This window comes from Festucalex cinctus, chromosome 8, assembly GCF_051991245.1.
Source record: "Festucalex cinctus isolate MCC-2025b chromosome 8, RoL_Fcin_1.0, whole genome shotgun sequence".
Classification (NCBI taxonomy): Eukaryota; Metazoa; Chordata; class Actinopteri; order Syngnathiformes; family Syngnathidae; genus Festucalex; species Festucalex cinctus.
The window spans coordinates 18939378-18961253 of NC_135418.1; the positions used below are offsets into that span (position 1 = coordinate 18939378).

Consider the following 21876-nt stretch of genomic DNA (forward strand, 5'->3'; position numbering starts at 1 on the left):
TATTTTTATTTATTTTTTATTTTATTAAAGTTATACTAATTTGGATTGTAATGTTACATACACATTCACTTACAACATGACTATTTTCCCATCGTGGTTTTATTCCGTCTACCCTTTTGCAAAATCTATTTACTGGCCAGTGGCCACACACAATAAAAGTTACCTAATGATATGAATTGTAAGTTTTGGTTTTGCACCATTCACAGGCTGCTAGGAATTGACTTAGTTTTCTGTGGGAGCTTAATGAGGGCATTAGTTGCCTAATAGCAAAGAAAAAAAAGGAACCTAAAATAATATAACTGAGCATTTACCCCTTCTATGCTGATGTAATCTTACATATGACCACTAGATAGCAGTATTATCACAGGCTTTGAGTTGTGTGGAAGCACTTATATGTGTGAAGATCAATTTCTGGTGTTTATCATCATTAATCATGATTTTTAAATGTAATCAACTACAGAAATAAAATGCAGCATAGACATTACAGTGGTCTAATAGTAAGCATGTCTGGCACACATTTCTGAGGTTTGGCGGTTTAATCTCAGCTCCAGCCTTCCTCTGTGGTGTTTGCATGTTTTCCTTGTGTTTGCGTGGGTTGTCCCCATTTCCGCCAACGTTTCAAAAACATGCATGTTAATTCTAAGTTGATAAAGATCTCAGTTGTCTCAAATATGGATACCTCAAAATTGTTGGTTCCCCCTGCCTCTGTTAATGAAAGAAATAACTTGAATTTGACAGAACTAATAATAAAAGGAAAATATGATAATTAACCACCAAAAATCAGACATTGCTTTTGAATTATGGTTCAACTGAATTATAAAAAAAAAAAAAAAAAAAAAAAAAAAAAAAAAAGACTTATTAAACTGGCCTTGACAAAACGGAAAAAAATAGATAATTTGATAATCTATGATGTCTAATTAGAATTACAAGTGTGTTCAAATTTGTAATCAGTAGGGATGTAACTGATAAGGGCAATATCGTGATATCATGATATTAAAACTGCCACAATATCGTCGTCGTTGTTGTTCACTATATTTAAAAGCAACACATCTATTAAAAAAAAAAGAGTCAGGTTGAGTTCCATTTGTGCAGTTCTAGCACCCTCTGGTGGCTAGTTTTTTAGTGCAATTTAATTTTCATAAGGCATGTTTTGCCCTTCTATGTTAAGTTCAAATCTACACTAATTGTCAGATAAAGGGGTACGTAATATGCTTGTGAACCGAGTCAATATGTGTGCGTGCATTAGTGCCTCAATATTAAGTGTTATTAGAGATTGTAGGTGGTTTCTCTGCATTGCTGTTATGTAAAGCACAATATTGTGCGTTTTTTTTTTTCCGTATGAGCTCTTTTTTTTTTCTTTTTTTTTTAAATATTGTGACCTTTTTTAAATATCGCCAACATCCCCACAATAATCGCGATAATTATCGCATCGTGAGCTTCATATCGTGATAATATCGTATCGTGATGTTTGGATATCGTTACATCCCTAGTAATCAGTCAGTCTGCCTTTTATAGTGTGGCAAGTAGTCACAGTGCTATTTGGTGACATGGTGTGTACCGAGTAAACATTAACCAGAGCAAGTGAAGGAGAGAGTTGTCTTAGAAGATTAGAAATAAAAATATAGACAATAACGTTAATGGTAAACGCTATAAGACCATCTCCAAGCAGCTTGTTGTTTCCATGACGACAGTTGCACATTTTATTCAGAAATGTACGAGCCACAGGACATGTAGCAACAATTTTGTCCACGTGTGTATATACTCTGCCATTGACTGGTGACTTGTCCAGGGTGTACCCCAGCTCTCCTACAAAAAGCCAGTTAGGATTTTCTCCAGCTAAGTGCTATAGAAAACACATGACAATTGTTTGGTCTGTAGTATTGCAGTATAGATTACAACTATTAAGTAACTTTGATATTGACTTTCTGTATAGTTTTCTCATTTGACGAGCGTGGCAAGTTGGCAACTTTGTGTGGTTTAAACTGTCTGCGGTGTAGCTGACCTTCTCATCTTGCGTTGTTTAGGTCTTTGAGTCAGCACTGGCCAATTAGCACAACATCTCGTTTGCTCCCCCTTGAACTGTTTTGATTTGTTATGAGCATCCATGCTTGTGACTGTTTGCAGATGTGCTTGTAATTGCAAGCACAAGCCAGAGGGATTCAGCAGTTTAGCCCGGGTGCCGCCTAGGGGTCATTTGCCGGCCTACAGATGCACCAAACGAGCGTAGATCAGCCACATTTGATGTTATCGTTTACGATCAAAGAGTATCTGGGGGGTAACGGTTTCTCCCTGTTCTATCGAGTGCTGCTAAAACAGATTTCCAGACGAGGTAAACAAGCTCTTGCTGTGTAGCAGGGCGTAAAAAGAGTAACCGCTCCATAGGCAGGCTGTCTGGCTGCGAGATTCATCAAGGAGAGTGGGCAGAGGCCTGTGGGGGTGTCGCCAGGGGGAATGCAATCATTTAGCAGAGTGAGCAACTCCGAGATAACCAACGCGATCCGTTCTGGGGTCCTGATCAACATTCGATTTGTTTGTACAATATTAATTAATTAAAACTGTGAGCAGTTGACGCCCTCCATGAAGTTGCTTTTATGGTGATACCTTTGGAAATGAGTGACAGAATCCATCCATCCATTTTCTTGACCGCTTATTCCTCACAAGGGTCGCGGGGCTGCTGGCGCCTATCTCAGCTGGCAGTAGGCGGGGGACACCCTGGACTGGTTGCCAACCAATTGCAGGGCACACAGAGACGAACAACCATCCACACACACACAAGCACACCTAGGGACAATTCAGAGCGCCCAATTAACCTGCCATGCATGTCTTTGGAATGTGGGAGGAGACCGGAGTACCCGGAGAAGACCCACGCGGGCACGGGGAGAACATGCAAACTCCACCCAGGAAGGTCCGAGCCAGGACTCGAACCGGAGACGAGTGACAGAATATTTTTTTTATTTTATTTATACACATATATTTTATTTATAGTATATTTTATTTTTATTTTATTTTACTTGCAAGCAAAGGACTCATCGCTCTTTAAAAAAAAAGAAAAAAAAAAGCCTTGTGTATATGTTTGACTGTCACATTAAAAATAATAAATACATAACATTAAAAATATAAATGATTAAAAAATATATAAATAATCAATAACTAATAATTTGGTAGTTCTGTAATATTTGTTCCATTTCCCCCCCCTAGAATTGGTAGGGTAAAGTTATTCTGTTTTATTAATTTATTTCATTCGATAATAATACAAAATGTTTGTTTGACTACATATATATATATATATATATATATATATATATATATATATATATATATATATATATATATGTAGTCAAACAAACATTTTGTATTATTATCGAATGAAACATGTGTGGGAGTGAGTGATACTGAGGGATGAGTTGAGTTGTGGCACTGGCTGGAAAAGAGGTGTATAAACTGGATGTAGTTTGACTCACCTTGAGAGCCTCGCAGTGCTCCAATTCATCAATGAGAATTTCTGATCAGAGCGCCGGGTGCCGCCGCACTCCCTGTCAAATTTATTAGCATTTTAACGCCGCTTGTAACGTCTATCGACGGAAACAACATGAAAGGCGGAGGGCTCATCGCAAGGGGGCTGCCACTTTTAAAAGCGAGAAATAAATATGTTGATACTCTGCGGCGCAGGTTCCGGCGACAATGTGATTCAACATTGCCGGCACGCTGGCTGTCCCTGTCGTGAAGCTCCCGTTTCATGTTTATGGACGCCTCCACAGAGAGCAACTGCGAAATGAGCGCACAGCCATTCAGATTGAAACATGCTTGCTGGGTGTCTATTTTTTACCCCCATCATGTGTGGGCTCAAGGATGCGCCATTCGTCCATTTTCTTTGCTGCAGAATTTATCACACATGATATTAGTCAGTGAAACAAGATGTTGAAAAATGTCTTTAAATCTTCCACACAGTCATTTCTACGGCTCGGTTGTTTTTCACCCCGATGCACAGAAAAATGGATGAAACGACCCGGTATTAATCACAGATGTGAAAGGGAGAAAAACATTAGTAGGCGAGGCAGTCGAGGGAGCGATTTGTTCATCTCGACCATCTCCTCGGTTTGCGACATCTGGCCGAAGGAAGTTGCCGCGCTTGGGCCAGCTGTACGATCAGCTCCGCAAACTGCAGCCAAGGATAACCGCGTCCCGCCTCCCGTTTGCCGTTGCCAGTAATTATGCCTGCCAGAGCTCCCAGGATGCCGCGTGTAATTACCAGCTATGTCTAAGCATCAGCTCAAGGACCAGAAAAGACCAGAGCTGTACTTGGTTATCGGATGGATTGAAAGAATTATTATTTTTTTTGACCGAGGGCCATTGGAGTCCATACCTCATAATTGCTGTGGATGTTAGAAATGGGTGGAATAAAGATTGGATTGATCATGTGCCAGTCAATCACTGAGGTTGTCATCACTTGAAGCAATGAAGGTGTAGAGAGCATCCACTAGAGGGCACAATTTAATTTGCTGCAAAATGAGTGGAATTAAAAGAGAAGCAGAAAGTAAACAGGGTGAGAGAGTTTAGATTTTGTTAGCCGAATAGCATAATTAGCTAGGTCTTTTTGAAACATTCACAACTGTTTCCAAATTGATTAAAAAAAAGGCCAATGTGCTTAAGTTTTCCAAAAACATTCAATTATGACTTATTACCTTTTCACACTGCACTTAGTTTTGCTGGTGTTCACTATTGGACAGAGCATGGTGCTAGCTTGCCCAAATTTGGTAGTAGTGTATTTCCCTGCTTGTTGGTCAGTTGTCTGGTTTCCATCCATCCATTTTTATTCCAATTTTCAAGAAATGCGAAAATTAAACTGAATGGAAACGCCAGAAATTCAAAAAAGGGCCCAAAAATGGCAAAAAAAAAGTTTTTACGCTTAGAGGGGGTGGAGTTTGAAGCGTAGTGAAAAAAGGAAAATGCAAAACACTTCCGAAACAGGTTTTGCGAATAACCGCTTGTAAGACTGGATACACGTCGCACGTTTTGACCGGATATTACGCCACACGTACGTTTGTAGTCCCAAAGCAATGGCGGACGATAAAGTGAGGTATGTTTGGGGGGGGACAACGAAACATAAATCTTTTTGGAATTAATTAAAGAAGCGAATATTAGTGCTATTTTAGATGGAAAACCACAAAGAAACGCTACAGTTTATCAAGAATTACAAAAGCAAACTCATAAGATGTCATCACACGGCGCAGTCGCTTCCTGTTCTTCTTCTTTTAAATTACTGGTGGATCACATCTCTTACTAGGGATAGACCGATTATCGGCAGGGCAGATTATCGGTGCCGATATTTGGCATGTTGACAAATATCGGCATCGGCCGATAAAGCTGGAATCTCACCGAGCAGCGAATGCTTACGAACGTAGCAAATTTTGTGCTTTCATCGAGAGATTTGTAAGATGTTTATAGACACATTTTACTTGTTGCAAAGACATTTCAAACATATTCAGACAATTTTTCACTGTCTACAAAGATCTTTTGAACCCTGACGAAAACCCAAAATTAGATACATTTAATTTTGTATACATTTGTCACTGCTGCTACTGGGAAGTCCCAACACTTTTTAATTTATAAAAAAATAAATTAATTTAGAAATTACGTTGAAAATTTGGAAAACTTTATTTACAGTAGAAAACTATTTATTTGCTTGCTTAGTTTTGAATTTAGCTTAACACATGCTGTCTATTCTTAATGTGTTTAAAATTAAAAGAGAAGTTGTTGTTTTTTTTACGCTGTTATTTTCTCTTTTACTGCCAATGAATATCGGCTTGAAATATCAGTTATCGGCCTCCTTGATGACTAATAATCGGTATCGGCATCGGCCCTGAAAAAAGCACATCGGTCTATCACTAGTCTATACTGCCACCTACAGCAGCGGAGTGCCCTCTCATATTCACAAAAGAAGAACAGATGGAAATGGGCATATGTCACATGTCCGTTTTGCACATTTTCAGTAAATTCACTTGTTTTTGTAATGTGAACGAGTACATATAAAGATCGGATTTAACAAAAAAAAAAAAAAAAAAATCCAACTGGGGATCATGCTCGACATTGTGAATGTAGCCTTAGTTCATGAATCAGATGCTTGTTTAATCAAGGTTCGAGAACATCATTTGCACCTTGTCCTAATCAGTGGACAGCTTTAACTTTATGATCATCGAAACCATGCTTCATTTACATGAGCATGACGGGTGAATCTCGCTTGCTTCCCTGCTCCGTCTCACCCATTTACTTGACAGCAAACAGCCTATCACAGCATACCTGCGGTCCCCGTCCTGCACAGCCCTATTACTCTCCATTCCTCTCCCGGTTCTTCCTCATCTCATCCTCATGTGCGGTACGTTGGGGAGGGATGGCGTCCAATCGGCGACGACAGGTTATCGCTCTGACACACTGAGTCTTGAGACGGCTCTTGTTGAGGCATTTATAAGCCTGTAATCTTCTGTGCTCCTTTGCTCCCCGTATGTCAGCCTCTCTGCTTGTGTACGCCAATGTTCACCCACACTTAGTATTCCAGAAATAGGTGTGAAATCACGCTCGGAGCAACTGAACAGAATGAGATTGCGTAGGTGGCAGTGAGTGGTCACATCAGCGAGATCTTGGAGGGATTCGTAATTAAGAAGCGAGAACTGGAGATATGACGAGTGAATTTTTGCGTTACTAAAATTAAAACTAGACTAAGAAGGAGTTGCTGTAGAAAATGAAATAGATCAAGATCAGTAGTAGTGGACATGCTGCCATTAGAGTGAAAAAGCTCGTTAACTCGATGCTCAAATGTCAAATGATGGTCACAGATGATAAAAATATGAGGGGAGGATTTATTGGTTTTTGTGAAGGGGACTAATAAACTGAGCTGTTATTAATGTGATGTCAGTATTATTTATTTTTATTTGTATTTTTTAATTAAGGACACTGGCTCATTTTTGGTAGTTGGAATTATTGTTTGTTTAAAGTACTGTACTCTTCTAGAATGTCTGACACTTTAGAGGTATAACATCCATCCATCTTATTTACCACTTTTAGTTGTTTTGAGCCTTTTCCAGCCGACTTATGGGCAAGAGGTGGTCAATAGCCAGTTGCAGGACACATATACAAAGAATCATTCACACACATTCACACCTAAGGACAATTTATAGGCTTCAATAACCTTTGCATTCAAACGCAACACAGGAAAGCCGGAACCTTCTGTAGGTTCAAACCACTTGGCCACCTCAGAGTGATAACAATAATCTAATTTCGTTAGCGACATGTTGGGTCAACATCTAAAAGATAATAATAATAAAAAGGATTTTCATCATCCTTTGACAGTAAACAACAAGGGTGCAAGTATTGAACCCTGAGGTACTCCAAGCCCAAAATAAACAAATGGGAGCACAAATTCACATAAAAACTCAACGTAACTTAATTAAAGTTGGAAGTGAAACATGAAGTAGTAAAATAAATATGAACTTTTAATATTTTTGAGAAAATGTGATTTCTACTCGCATCATTGCAAAAGCTGAGAGAGCTGCAATTTTCTTTTGAGTGCCTTAAAGAGATGCTAAAGGAAAACATTAGAGCAGACTCTCAAGGAGCCGAGTCCTCATGATAAAAATATCTGTTTCTTGAACAAGTACCCCATCTACACACCACCCAAAATGCTACCACGTTTAGCTTCGACCAATTGCAGCATGTGCCAGCCGTCGAAACAATCCACACCAAGTGCTGATAGCCAGGAAGGAAGCGATGCAGGGTCAAGCGCGGGCAAGATGAAGAGAGTAAATCCTCATTATGTGTCTGCTAATACAGAATTACCTCTGTCAGCTGTACCTTTTTATTGTTCGAGAGCCCTCATCCATCAAAAACTAGCCCTTGTAGCCTCAGGCAAAGAATTGCTTTTGAAATTACTTTTTCTCCCAACAGACCCTCAGAGACATTGCTTAAAGAAATCAGGTAGAGATGTGCATGGCACCGTTTGTGAGGTGAGACCATCTTTACAACCAAGTGGCTCAAACCTTCAACCCGGGTTAACCGTATGTGTGTTCGGTCCGAGAACTCGATTTCAGAATCCGTCATCTAAATTAGTTTGTTGCAGCATGGTGAGGAAACATTTTGTCTGTACACCGTCTTGCGGCTCAGGTGAAGGCTCCAGAGTCTATCCCAGAGTCTCATGCTCTGCTTCACCCGAGCCTATCAAAAGTCCCAGAAGCCTGTCCTGCAGCTCCACGAGAGAAACAGGATGTTTTGGAAGCGGCTTAACTGTTGCCTTGCATGGATGCTTGGGACTGACATTTGAAGGACTTTCTTTGACTGATATAACATGTTTAGTAGTCAAACTAAAACATTTCAATAATAGTTTTAATGCTAAATGTTTGGTATCCGTAATGGGTTACTTATTCTGTGACAATTTTGTTTTGCTCTTGAGGGTAAAATGAATTGAAAATCACAACAAGTCATGGTCCAGCAGCAACTTATTAGAATCATTGTGTGTTAGTAACCCATTTTGGCAGCTAATTTGTTGGGTCTACAGTCTGTACCGTTGATAATCCAAACATCACGCCCATTCCAAATCAACCCAATCAGACCTCCAACAACTGTGGTAATAAAAGTCAAGTTAATTGTGTTCAAAAGGCTTTTTCAACTCATATCCTAATTTCCTTTTGTTTCTGAAACTATCCGTCTTGTGGAAGCAGAACTCCTTTGTTTGTGCAACTGTGTAGGACGCGAATGACAGCGGCAGTCCGACATGATATCATTAGCGAGCTACGGCTTTGGCAAACACTCCCTCGTCTCATAATCAGAATAGAGCGTGAGAGATGGCAGCATTGTGCCAAAAGAAGAAAAGTGGGAGGACAGCAATTGTCCGCTCAGTGTGAGGCTGCTTATATTGTTGTTGTGTACTATCGCTGGGTGTCTGTGTTGAAAGGGAACGCAGGAGGCTTGTTGCTAGCCTGATCTATTTGTTATGACAAAGCAAAGAGGCTCACGTCGACCAACTCTCACTCACTCGTAAATCTTGACTGACGACAATAAGGTCAAAACGGACAAGCTCGGAATTAATATGAGATTATTCTTCAATTTCTTACTACTGTTTCATGAGTGACTAAAACTTTTCACTCTCCTCTTTTGAGATCCAAATGTGATAGCGGGTCCTAATGAACTCATTCACTCCCAGCCATTTTCACAGAAACAGTCCCGTTCGCTCTCGGCTGTTTTACTGGATTTTGACTGATTTTGCAAGGCCCACAGAATATTGTGTTCTATTGCTATAAAAGAACCTATCAAAAGAACGATTAAAGTCTCTTCCTTCATCAGGAAAAAAAAGTATGTTTCTATCTGTTTCCGTTTTGCAGCAATTAGCATTAGAAGACAGCTAAGTTTCATCAGTTTTCACAAATCTATTCAAAATTTTAAGTAATTGAGCTTTTTCTCTAGATGGCTCTGGTTGATCTCCTTTGCTCTGCTCCCACCTGCTGGCCGTTTGTGTAATAACTACCATTTCTGCAACCGTTCTTTGCAGTTGAGAGGCTGCATCAAAGCCTTCTGTATGCTCTAGCATTAAAAAAACCCAAAACAAAACAAACAAACAAACAAAAAAACGTATAAATACGTCTTTGGGACATTTAGAACATTTAAAAAAACGTATTTACACGTTATTGGGAGCAAATGAGTTAACGGAAGTAAATACCCTCCATCCACTTCCTCATAAAACTGCAGTTATTCTTTTGATATTCCCATACAGTATATTGCTCTCCTTTTGCTCTCAACGTGAGCGCCACATCCTTTACAATAGACATATCACGGCGGTCGTAATGTAGTGTGACAATGCAGACACAGCTATTGACAGAGCCAGGATGTCCTGCCGCTCTTTCTTGAATGAATAATTCACTGTCAAAAGCTGCAGAAGGCAGCTGTTGAACACGCTGCTGTGGCTCTCTGCCAGGTGACAGTGTAGACTCAGATGGAACCAATAGCGTCTGTTGTTACCATTACCTATAAGATGCAGGCATTGGTGGGCATTGTGGAATGCAATCCATCCATCCATCCATTTTCTTGACCGCTTATTCCTCACAAGGGTCGCGGGGGAATGCAATCTAATACAATATATTTAATAGCGCTGAATTTTTGTGCGTCAAAGTGCAACATAACGCGTATCTCACAAGGTGCGAAATGAGACAGATACGAAGAGCAGCGTTTTCGATGTGATAATTATGTGGAGATGCCAGACACTTGTGGATGAGTGATGGTGGCTTCCATCTGTGCCCCCCTCAGCGCCAGCCCTCCACAGACGGGTGCTGTCACTGAGCTGCAAGTAGCAGCATGCTGGTCTTAAAAGAAACAGCACTGTTTTTATGATATACTGCGATTGGCTGGCAACCAGTTCAGGGTGTACCCCGCCTACTGCCTGAAGCCAGCTGGGATAGGCTCCAGCACCCCCCGCGACCCTTGTGAGGAGCAAGCGGTTAAGAAAATGGATGGATGGATATATGATATACTGCAAGGGTCAATATTTTTCTTTTCTTTGCAGAGCAGTTTTGTCAATCAATGACTTAATTTGAGAGTATGACAATATAACAAATGGAGAATTGGTTTTCTTTATTTTTTTTAACCAAGTTTTTATTTATTAGTCACATATCTATAGCAGCTGAAGAAAGAAGAAAAGCTAAACTAAATTGGCTACAAAAAAGCAAGATGTAATGTGATTTTGAGAACATTTATTGTGCAGACCTCAAAAGTCAAAATCAAAATTGTGAAAGCCGAAAAATAACATTATTAATTTGCCTTCTATGGATGTTCTCCGCTTTAACGTAGTTCCTGACAGATGTCTGTGAAAATTACTCAAGCATGTGATTGCGGTTTTAAACGTGCTAGCCATGTCAGTTTTAGGTTAGCTTAACAATTAGCATGGCTTGTTTGTCTTTCCTCGTCATCCGTTTGTGAGAACTATAGAAGTGTAGCTTATTCGCTGCCACGGAGGCGTTGACTGTAGCGACTCTGTTTAGCCGCAACCATTAGCGGCCAAAGGTTGTTGCTCGCTAGCGGTTGCGCGTAAGTAGCATCATATGCTGCGTTTGAGGATGGTCGGAAGTCAAGCTTTTCCGAGTTCAAACCAGGAAGTGTGTACAGGAATGCCCCCTTGAACTCGGAAATTCCACTTGCGAAGTCGGGGGGGAAAAAGAAGGACCCCGAATTCACCAACGGACTACAAAATGACATCATTCTACAATGGTTTCCACTTTGGAAACACAGACCGTGAATGGTAAAACGCAATGTACTTGAGTATAAAACTACTGTAGATAGCTTTCTTCATTCATAAATATTCGACATAACTTCATGTAACGCAACGTACGTGACAGTATGCCGCTATCGCCCAGCATGAAATTATATGGTGAAATACTGACCTGTATGAAATGCTTATGAAATAAGATAAAAACAATAAATGAATCAAAATTACTAGAATGTTTGTTGGAAGTCAAAAATTAGTGTTAAGAACCAAAATAAAAAACAACTATCTGCTGTTTTGTTTTTTTACTTTCGCCTCGAACGCTTTCAGGTCGGAACTGGGAAAAACCAACTCGAATATATCCGACTTTTGACCATTGACCATGCAGCATTAGATCTTGTCTCGACTACCCACAATCCATGTGTAAGTGACGTAACGTGCTTAATTCTCAATTTTGCTATTCAATGTGTTTTGATTAGGTGCTTAATTAACATTTTGCGTCGCAAACTCTGATGCAAAACGACTTATTTCACATGTACTATATTTTAGTTCTAATGTGGAGGCAAGTCAACGTCCTGTTTGAGTTTTCCTCTCTGTTTTCATTAAAATTTTTCCGGAGAGGTTATGTTGCTAACTTTAAGGTTAAACATTTCAGTCACGTCTCCGTCAGAGTTGATGTTGATCTTAAATTCATGATCGCGCAAGCACGGTGCTGCTCCAAAGCTTCTTATTTACTGCTTGGCTTGGTTTTTCCACGCCATGTCATTTTCAACTTTCTTCATGACTTGCTTCAACATTTCTACAAGTAATAAGGCATGTTGTAGAGTTACTGTTTCAGTTGATCAAAGAAAATGTTCTACACTCTTGAATTGACTCAGTGTTTTTTTTCCCTTTTCCTGGAACCTGAAAGGTTTGTCAAATCACATTTTCCCCTCCTTTTTTGGTGAATTGCATGGCTTCAGTGAAATTTCGCATCACAAGGTCCTTTGTACAATAAGTGTTGAGTTATTTAATGTTTTGCCACGTATTTGCTTTAACTCAAAAACAGCAGCAAACAAATACAGGAAAGTTGGTGATAAACTCAGATGGCACCTTTTTTCTTCTTTATAGTTTATTCGAATTTGAGGTGTCACAATAGGGTTGAAAACATGGTTGATATGTGAAACAAATTTAGATTATCATTGTATTTAGTTCATAAACATACATTAGATAACTAAGTAATAGGTACACTAACGGGTATTAATCCCACCAAACAAAACCACATGGCGGAAGCTAAACTAAGCTAAAATAGGCTCGCATGGCTCCAGATCATTACATTTGTAGCCCATGTGGTATTTAGCTTTGATGATTAGCATATAATTGCAGCGTTAGCAGGACAAGTAAGCTAATAGCTAGAGTTAAACTAAAATTTTACAAAATCACGAGTATTGCATGTTAGCATTAGAACGATGACTAAACTAATAGCTAGCTTACCATTCTGCTAGAACTTTCAAAGCCCTTGTACATTCACATCACAAAAATTCACATTAGTGTACTACCACTACCATGCTAAGCTATAAGATTCAGACATTTGAGGTGAGCTTTGTTTAATGGGGAGGAGCTTATATTAGCCTGGGATTTAAAATGTGAAAATTAAAAATCATATTACTCACATGGGGCGGCACGGTAGTCGAGTGGTTAGCACGTCCGCTTCCCAGTTCTGAGGTCTCCGGTTTGAGTCCAGGCTCGGACCTTCCTGGGTGGAGTTTGCATGTTCTCCCCGTGCCCGCGTGGGTCTTCTCCGGGTACTCCGGTACTCCTCCCACATTCCAAAGACATGCATGGCAGGTTAATTGGGCGCTCCGAATTGTCCCTAGGTGTGCGTGTGAGTGTGGATGGTTGTTCGTCTCTGTGTGCCCTGCGATTGGTTGGCAACCAGTCCAGGGTGTCCCCCGCCTACTGCCCAGAGCCAGCTGAGATAGGCGCCAGCAGCCCCCGCGACCCTTGTGAGGAATAAGCGGTCAAGAAAATGGATGGATGGATATTACTCACATTTCTTTTCCTCTTTGCGGCGGAATTGTTCCCTATACAGCATATTATATGTTACTTAAATACATTACTACAGTGTTTGTTTTTGGAGCTTGTAAATTTTTGACGATCCTGGCTAGTGTGACTGTTTGAGTTAACAAAAATATATAGGATTGCTCAAACAAAGGCAGCATCTCTCCGAGAAGCTTGCTTGGAAGCTGAAACCTCAACCAGATGCGTGTGGGTGATGTGCTGTCACATCTTCATGTGACTGACAAGTGGCTTTGTGATTGCTGTCGCATCTGCATGCAGAGGTGTTTGCACACTGTGAGAGTGATATACTGTCATGGAAATAAAGAAGTGAAAGTAAAGGAAGACAATATTTTATAATCCCAGTTAATAAAAACTAAATAAATAAATGCCTAAGACATTTAAGACTGAGATGAACGCTTGGTAGTCTGTGATTGTTCTGCATAGCTGTCAGCGCTCTGGTCCTGCTCTCTCTCTTTAGCCTATGAGAACGTACAACATCTCCACAAGTTAACGTCAAGCCTTTCTATATTTACCTCCACACAGTCCACAGGGTTAAGTTTTATGCTGACCATCTGTAAAGTAGACTGCCAGTTTTCATTTAATCTAACTCTATGAAGTCAAGACAATTTAGGTTAGATCAGACTTTTTCAGACAGCCAAAATATATCCGACATAAGTTGAAGTACTGAAATGGGCAAAGTATCCATTTTCTTTGACATTTGTGCTGTTGAGAGACTAATGGGGCATTGAAATTTGATTCCCAGCCAGCTTAGACTAAAGTCAGCTATCTGAACCACTACACTACCATTATCCCAAGGTCAAACCAGTAAATCTATCATTTATTAAGGGATATATCACATTTCACCTCATCTTGGAACTTTATGTGAATGTTAGATCCAAGAAGTCAATGGTTGAATCAGTACACGCTTATTTAAATTTTCAATTGATCTTCAAAGATGATCTTTGTCAGAGCAAGAACCCGCCCGATTCTAATGACTTACGGCACAATCCCCCGCACCCCTCCCAACTTTCCTGACCTTTTTTTCCCCTTCCATTTCTGTCTTTCAGAAGCCGGCAGACAAGTGCCGCTACGTCGTAGGCAGCATTCTGTCTGAGGGGGACGAGAAGCCAGATGAAGAGCTACAGAAGCTTTATGAGAAGTTTGGCTTTAAGATGTTTTCTCTGCCGGAAGTCAACCATGCTGTGACCACCAACTTCCCCAGCACCAGCTCGCTGTCCTACATCCTGGCACCTTTCAGGGTCTACCCTAGGCTCAGGTCCTACATTGAGGTACTACCACCAATTACAACGGTTTGATGTAGTAGCCTTGTACTGATTTGTTCTTCAAAACCATGTTTATGGATTCATATAATCAAAACAGGATTAACCTTCAGGGGTGTTCCAACCAAAACGCAATAGTGTCTTCACATTTGCATTAGCTAAGTCACTATAGACTGCCATGTGTCTCTTTGGCGGTCACAAGCTGCTTCCTTTCAACTGCCCCGAGGCTTTTCCCACCGATACCTCCGCGCACACGCCAACCAAGACATGATTGCAGCCTGGCTGAGCTAGAAGCTCGACGTCCTGCAATTGAGCTATTATTTATTATTGACATTACACTAATGACAAGGTCAGAAGGCCAAGACGCTTGGATATTTAGCAGTAAGTTAGAAATGAGAAGAGATGCTAAAAGGGCGAGGGATTCTATTTTGTTAGCGGCTAGCTGCTAACCGCTAAGCAAACGATACGGATTACTTTTCAAATGTACTTTAATAGATGAAAATGACTGCACACTTTGATGGTAACTTACTTTTGAATAATCCTACAGCTGATAATAAAACTATTTATTTACTTTTTCAGTTAATTTCATAAGAGATGCTGCCATTGTGGACCTTGCGAACTCTATGCCAATTCTGTTTTGTTTTATATTGAAATTAAGAAGTAAAAAATTAACGTTTCAGAAATTTTGTAATACTTTATTTACTGTAAAGAAAAAACCCCCAACAACAACAAAAAACAACAAGGTACTATTTACTTACATAAATTTGTATTCAACTTTTTAAGACATGCCAACAACCCTGAACTTTTTGTTAAAATTTTAAAACAATGATGTCTATTGACTAAGATAAAAAAAAGTCAAAAAATTTTGCGAATCTTAAAACTTGAATGTTTATTAAACATATGCCTTTAAAATCCAACAAATTAGTTAACATTTGAAGTTTGTATTTTACCAATTTGACGGTAATATTTTCCTTTTCAGTGAACATGAATATCACCTCCAAATATCGTTTTTCAGCCTCCTTGATGACTAATAATCGGTATTGGCCCTGAAAACAAACAAAAAACAAACATATTGCTCTATCTTCAGTATTTTTAATGCAGTATCGTGAAAGATGCCAATTGTTGTCAGAGAACCTCCTATATGAAAATCATTATATATATATCCCCAAATGAATTATAAACCAATTGTCAAAAATATGTACAGCATCTCTAAATCTAGAGCCAAATACATTTTCAATTTTGGGGTAGCATGTTATGCACAGGTTCGTATTATACACAGGATTTTACGGTAAATAGCGGCTACCTTTCGAGTAATAATTCTTGTTACATAATTGGCGCCTTTATGGATATTGATACAGTTGTGCTGATAGGTTTACATACCCTACCAGTATGTAAACTTATGAGCACAACTGTATATCACCATTCACTAGTTGGCAGTCATACACAACTGTATCTGGGTTCTGTTTGGAACATGCTCATGTTCTTCTACTCAACACAAGTGCATGTCACAGTCCATCAGCTGACCCGAGTGCCGTGACAGGCCACTAAGGAGCTGCTGTTCATGGGCTAATCACACCCGACCCCGCCCTATCCAGTTTGACTTGCTGACTGTCAAGTGCACGATGCATATAGCAGCTCCAGCGAGCGTCATGCATAATGGAGCAGAGTTTATGCAGGCTCCGTCTAGAGGGTGCTATGCGGATGTGCTAGAAATGCGTGCGCATATACAGCCCGTATGATTAATTGAGTAGGTTGAGCAGAGTGCGAGGGAATTGGAAAAGGAGGGAGACACTCGTGACGTCCTTTTGTATACATGTACTTACTCTAGCGTCAACTCTATCTGGCATATTCATGTCACACTGCGCCAACTTCATACCGCATTCAACATTCTCATTTTCTGAAGTTGGCAAAGTAAAAAGGATTTGAATTGAATCCATCTTCAGTTTGTTAGCCGTTTGGTGCTGAGTGGTCTGCAAGGCCTCTAAAGCAATATTAAAAGTTTTTTTTTTTTTTTTTTTTCGCTTGACAGCATTTAGTGTTGCAACAATGTGAAAGCCTAGCAGACTCCAAAGAGTATTACAGAGACTGGTTAATGTGAGAGAAGGAGAAAGGAAACAAAATACGGTATTTATATTGTGCAGCGAGTTGGTCAGTGAATAGTAATAGATTGCCAAACCCCAGCTGGCAGCTAGTAGGCCAAATGTTTGCCAGCACAATTGTTTGTTTGACATCCAACCTCACTATTTCCCTGGCATGCCATATTGTCAGTCATTATTTCATGTACTTTTAATCACATCATGCAAACTAATGTCTGAGTGAGACACTGAAGCAATTAAACATTCTCTGATGATATTTGGACCCCTGTAATGCTTCACAGTTTGACTGTCCTTTTTTCACTCCAGCCTCACACTTTCTCCAGACTAGCATATTGTGGCGTATCGCTAATGCTAGGCATTATGGTCAAACTTAACGCATCATTTACTAAAGTGTGTTCACAAAGTATACAGCTGAGGATGTATGAAATACTGTTTAAAAGATTTATACAAAGCTTTTTGTAAATTAATATTTAGTAGAACTGTTAGATATTAGTAGCATTAAGCTAGCAGATTTTTAAGAGGATTATCTGAACACTTCACTGGAAGTGTCCATAAACTGCTTGAAGCAAGCACACAGACTCTTTTTAAAAAACTGTTTTATGATCGCCAAGGTTAACACCGCATGCTCAGCGAGGTTAACTCATTTGCTCCCAAAAACGTTTAAAAACGTTCTATATTGCCACGGTCCTAAAAAAACGTATTTATGCGTCTGTTTTTTTATGCTTGAGCATACAGAAGGCTTTGATGCAGCCTCTGACCTGAAGAGGTCGCTTAAAACAATAGTGGTTAGTACACAAAACGGCCAGCAGGTATCAGCAGAGTATAAGAGATCAACCAGGGCCATGTTGCAACAAGCTCTTTTCTCCAGTGTTTTGAACAGGTTTGTGAATAATGATGAAACTCAGCTATATTCTAATGCTAATTGCTGTAAAATGTAAATACTTCGTTTTCCTGATGAAAGAAGAGACTCAAATGTTTCTTTTGGTAGGTTCCATGTTTTTTATAGCAATATAACACAATATTCTGTGGGCCTTGCAAAAATTTGTCAAAATCCAGTCAAACAGCCGGGAGCGAAGAGGATTGATTCAGTGAAAATGTCTGGGAGTGAATGATTTAATGTCAGCCTGGTAAAGTGGTATCAGTGTCAAAGTATCGATTACAGACGTACAGTATTGGAACTTGTGTTGGTGCATTCCTAGTATTCATTGTTGTATTGACTTCTCGTGTGTTTTAATGAATTCATAGGTGACTAAAATTGACTTTGACAGCTGAAGTTGAAATGTGAGCATGTTGTATAGCATCCCTCTTTAACCATAATGTAGACCTGTAGTATATCCTTTCCGCTTAAATATAAAATCATAAATATCCAAATCTAGATGACTGTTTTACATCCATTTGGAAGCAATCTGTCGTATCACTCAATGGTAACTAATGGGTGTGAGTGACGGCCTCCCAACATGATGATGTCACATCTGCCCCAAAATGGTGACGAGTAGAGCTGCCCAAATAATCGATTAATCGACAGGTAATTGATTATCAAATTCATCAAAAACTATTTTAATAATGAAGTACCGTATTTTCCGCACTATAAGACGCACCTAAGAGCCTTCAATTTTTTCAAAAGCTGACCATGCGCCTTATAATCCAGTGCGCCTTATATATGGATCGATATTGAGCCGCAGCAGGTCTCGCTGTCAAGACGCTATCTGTGACCCTGCACGATCGGTGACGCGCATGCGCAGAAGATCCCGCCATCTTGGATCGCGAGCTAATACTAATACTTTACCTCAAAGAAAATAATAAAACAGCTGTTTATTCATTTTGGGAAAGTTGTCAGAAAGCTGGTTTGTAATCTATTAATAAAGTTTGACTGACCTATCTGACTGTTTTGTTGACATTCCCTTTAGTGCAGCACCATCTAATGGATGCGTAACGTAACCCCAGCCTCTACTGTAGCGCCTTATATATGGAAAAAGTTTTACAATATGCCATTTATTGAAGGTGCGCCTTATAATGCGGTGCGCCTTATATATGGAAAAAGTTGGAAAATGAGTCATTCGTTGAGTGTGCGCCTAATAATGAGGTGCGCCTTATATATGGAAAAAGTTTGAAACTGTGTCATTCATTGAAGGTGCGCCTAATAATGAGGTGCGCCTTATAGTGCGGAAAATACGGTAATCGTTTGGAGCCATCACTGTGCGTTCCGCTGCCTCTCAGTTGGCGACATCTTTGAAGATCAGCACTGACGCTTCCATATGAAGACGTGATGTAATACTCTTTGCACCATTCAAAGCTGACCCTCACTGCTCTTTGCCACGGAGCAGCCGAAAAGGAGACGGGGGCGGGGGAAGGCGTGGCAGGCTTGCACCTGCTTTCATCCTCTTCAGCCTCTTTACATCTTTAATGTCTCACAGGCAGGCTCAGAGCGCCAAAGATCCCACTACTAGCCACACCCTGGTCACCCCTGCCTGCGTGGGCTCGTGCAGTCTAACCCAACCCATAAAGACGCAGAGTGAACTGAGAGTCAACAGGATTGTGTGTCTCCAGGACTGATTTTGCTTGTACGCTTGGTGGAATTTTGAAGGAGCACACCAATGTGTGTGCGACTGGTTTGAGATGCAGTCTGGAGTGAGAACAAGCTTTGTGGGGCTCCTTTATTATTAATGCCACCATTCCACAGAACATTGTTTCCGCCGTTATGTTTTTATTACTAACACACTGTCCTTGATTCTTAAGGGTCTTTCTCGAAGAATCATCTCAATATGATGAAAATTTCGCACTCGAGTGGCAACTCAAGATCCGCAAATGATTAGTTTAGAGTGAATATACCTGGTGGTTGCTTTTTATCATCTTGTGGAGGACCCACCAGGCGGTGGATGCAGGAGGCTATATTTAGACTTCCGTGATACAGATGACACTTTCCTCACATTTTTACTCATCTCCTCCCAGCGTGTAATTCAATTATTGCATTCTCGGGCAATTTCATATTCAGCTTTCTTTATAGTAACCATGGGAAAACATAATTTCTCCAACAGATTGCGTGCGTTGGTTGCAACAGGTGTATAAAAGTCCACAGCAGTATTTTTGCTAACTAATAAAATGCTACAACAACAAATGAAAATCCAGTGTGTATCTGTACTAGCAAACACAATAAAAAGGATAACAACAACAGTCACTATGATAACGCTTGTCATGAATGATATGAGCAACACAAATACTGGGGTATTTTGTCAATATACTGTAAACGTGAAGCCACATTTTTATGTAACTATATTAGCAGCGTCCTCCTGAAATGTGCCAACATAACAAGGCACCAGACAACAAATACAAAGTCCATGAATAACTCATCATAATGCTAATTCAAGAACCATCATGTGTGGAAAATCACCTGTCACCGTAAATCCATATAAATCCATATTTCAAGTAGGTCTCTTGCTTTTCCTCATTTTGCTAGCTTGTGGATTTAGTAGCGCTACGCGGCCATGATGATTAGCATGCACCAAGACTCCGTCATAGACAGTTGGACCAGTGAGAATCTGGTCACTTCAAAATAAAATATTTTTTAGCCTCAGATAATGAATAAACCGAAGTACAGTAAGTTTTTTTTTTTTTGTATTCTTTCAACTGTGCATCACTGGCGTGGTCTAAAGTAGCCCGCAGGACCTACTGGACTAATCTGTTCAACTACCAAATTCATCTACCGGTATTTGCGTATATTCCTCCCATATAGCACAAAACGAACTGCGCCGCAATTGATCACATTTAGCAGATATTTTGCACCTGTGACGAGATCGGCTTACACATCTCATTGTGTGCACAATCACGTTTGTGGCTGTTTTTCACGTATATTCGGAAATAAAACATTATATAAGGAAATATAATATTTCTATGCTTTTTGCAGTCATCTTTCACTTATGAAAAGATGATATTTTTTGATATTTCTGTTATTGCTACTGCATAGCCAGGGGGAATTTATTCAGGTTTTCACAAAACCTAGAAAACTGAGAAGTGTGATGCTGCTGTCAATGGCACATTTTGCAAAGCAGTCACCTCACAAACTTTGTCTATAATGATTACATGCGATATTTTCTATTTGTCTGATTGAGAAGAACTCACTGAATTCTAACGAGAGCCATAACTAAAAACATTATTAATATTCAATGCTGTTTGACACTGTGAATCTAATCTTGAAATCATGACCACAACTGGATGAAATCTTGACAATGTTGATTGAAACAGTATCTCTGAGATACACAAGTTATTAACTCATTCCCTCCCAGCCATTTTCACTGAAGCAATTCCCTTCACTCCCAACTGTTTTACTGGATTTTGACTGACTTTGCAAGGCCCACAGAATATTGTGCTCTATTGCTATAAAAACATGGAACCTACCAAAATAAAGATTTGAGTCTCTTCTTTCAGCATGAAAAAAGTATATTTCTATCTGTTTCCGTTTTGCAGCAATTAGTATTAGAATACAGCTAAGTTTAAACATTATCTGTTTAAAACTGGGGAAAAGAGCTTGTTGCAACATGGCCGTGGTTGATCTCTTATACTCTGCTGCCACTTGCTGGCCGTTTTTGTAATACCTACCATTGCTACAACCATTCTCTTCAGTTCAGAGGCTGCATCAAAGCCTGTATACTCGAGTATATAAAAATAAATAAAAAAACGTATAAATATGTCTTTGGTACACTTAAAATGTATAAAATACAACGTATTTATACGTTTTTGGGACCAAATGAGTTCATATTTCCATTACCGTATTTTAGCAATATAAGGGGGACAACTTGGCTCATATTCAGCTTTTAGACTCTCTTGTTATCCCGGGTTGCTTTATGAGCAGTCTACTCTTGGACCCTGATTGATTGCAAGTGCAAGTGTTTGTGATGGTTGTGTGAATCTCATCCAGTAGGACATCACACTTGGTGCAGCCGTGTGTCCTCGAAAACAAATCTGCATAGGTGTTTCCCTCTCTTTAAAATTCCTCCCTCACTCATCTACTCCTATTTTCCTTGCCCCTTGAGCCCATTGATATGCAAATAAGATATCTATGGTAATAGCAACCCGTCAACTCATTAAGCCCAGCGGATTCATTTACATTTTGATGTCAAACGATATTCTACATTTTGCATATGATTGTGCGTAAAACTTCTTTCAGAAGAGATGGTCAGACTAAAAATGGCCAATTTGAGCCATGTGGAAGACGGCATGCTGAGTG

The 21876-nt window shown here is 39.8% G+C and overlaps 1 protein-coding gene across 1 annotated transcript in view; it reads left to right on the top strand.

Annotated features, from left to right (window-relative positions):
* The window catches only part of tex264a (testis expressed 264, ER-phagy receptor a), a 59583-nt gene that overhangs the window by 4027 nt on the left and 33680 nt on the right, over positions 1-21876 (top strand). The window contains exon 2 of the mRNA XM_077529850.1: positions 14347-14568. Within this exon, the coding sequence (XP_077385976.1) occupies positions 14347-14568 (222 nt within the window). The remainder of the gene's footprint in view (positions 1-14346; positions 14569-21876) is intronic.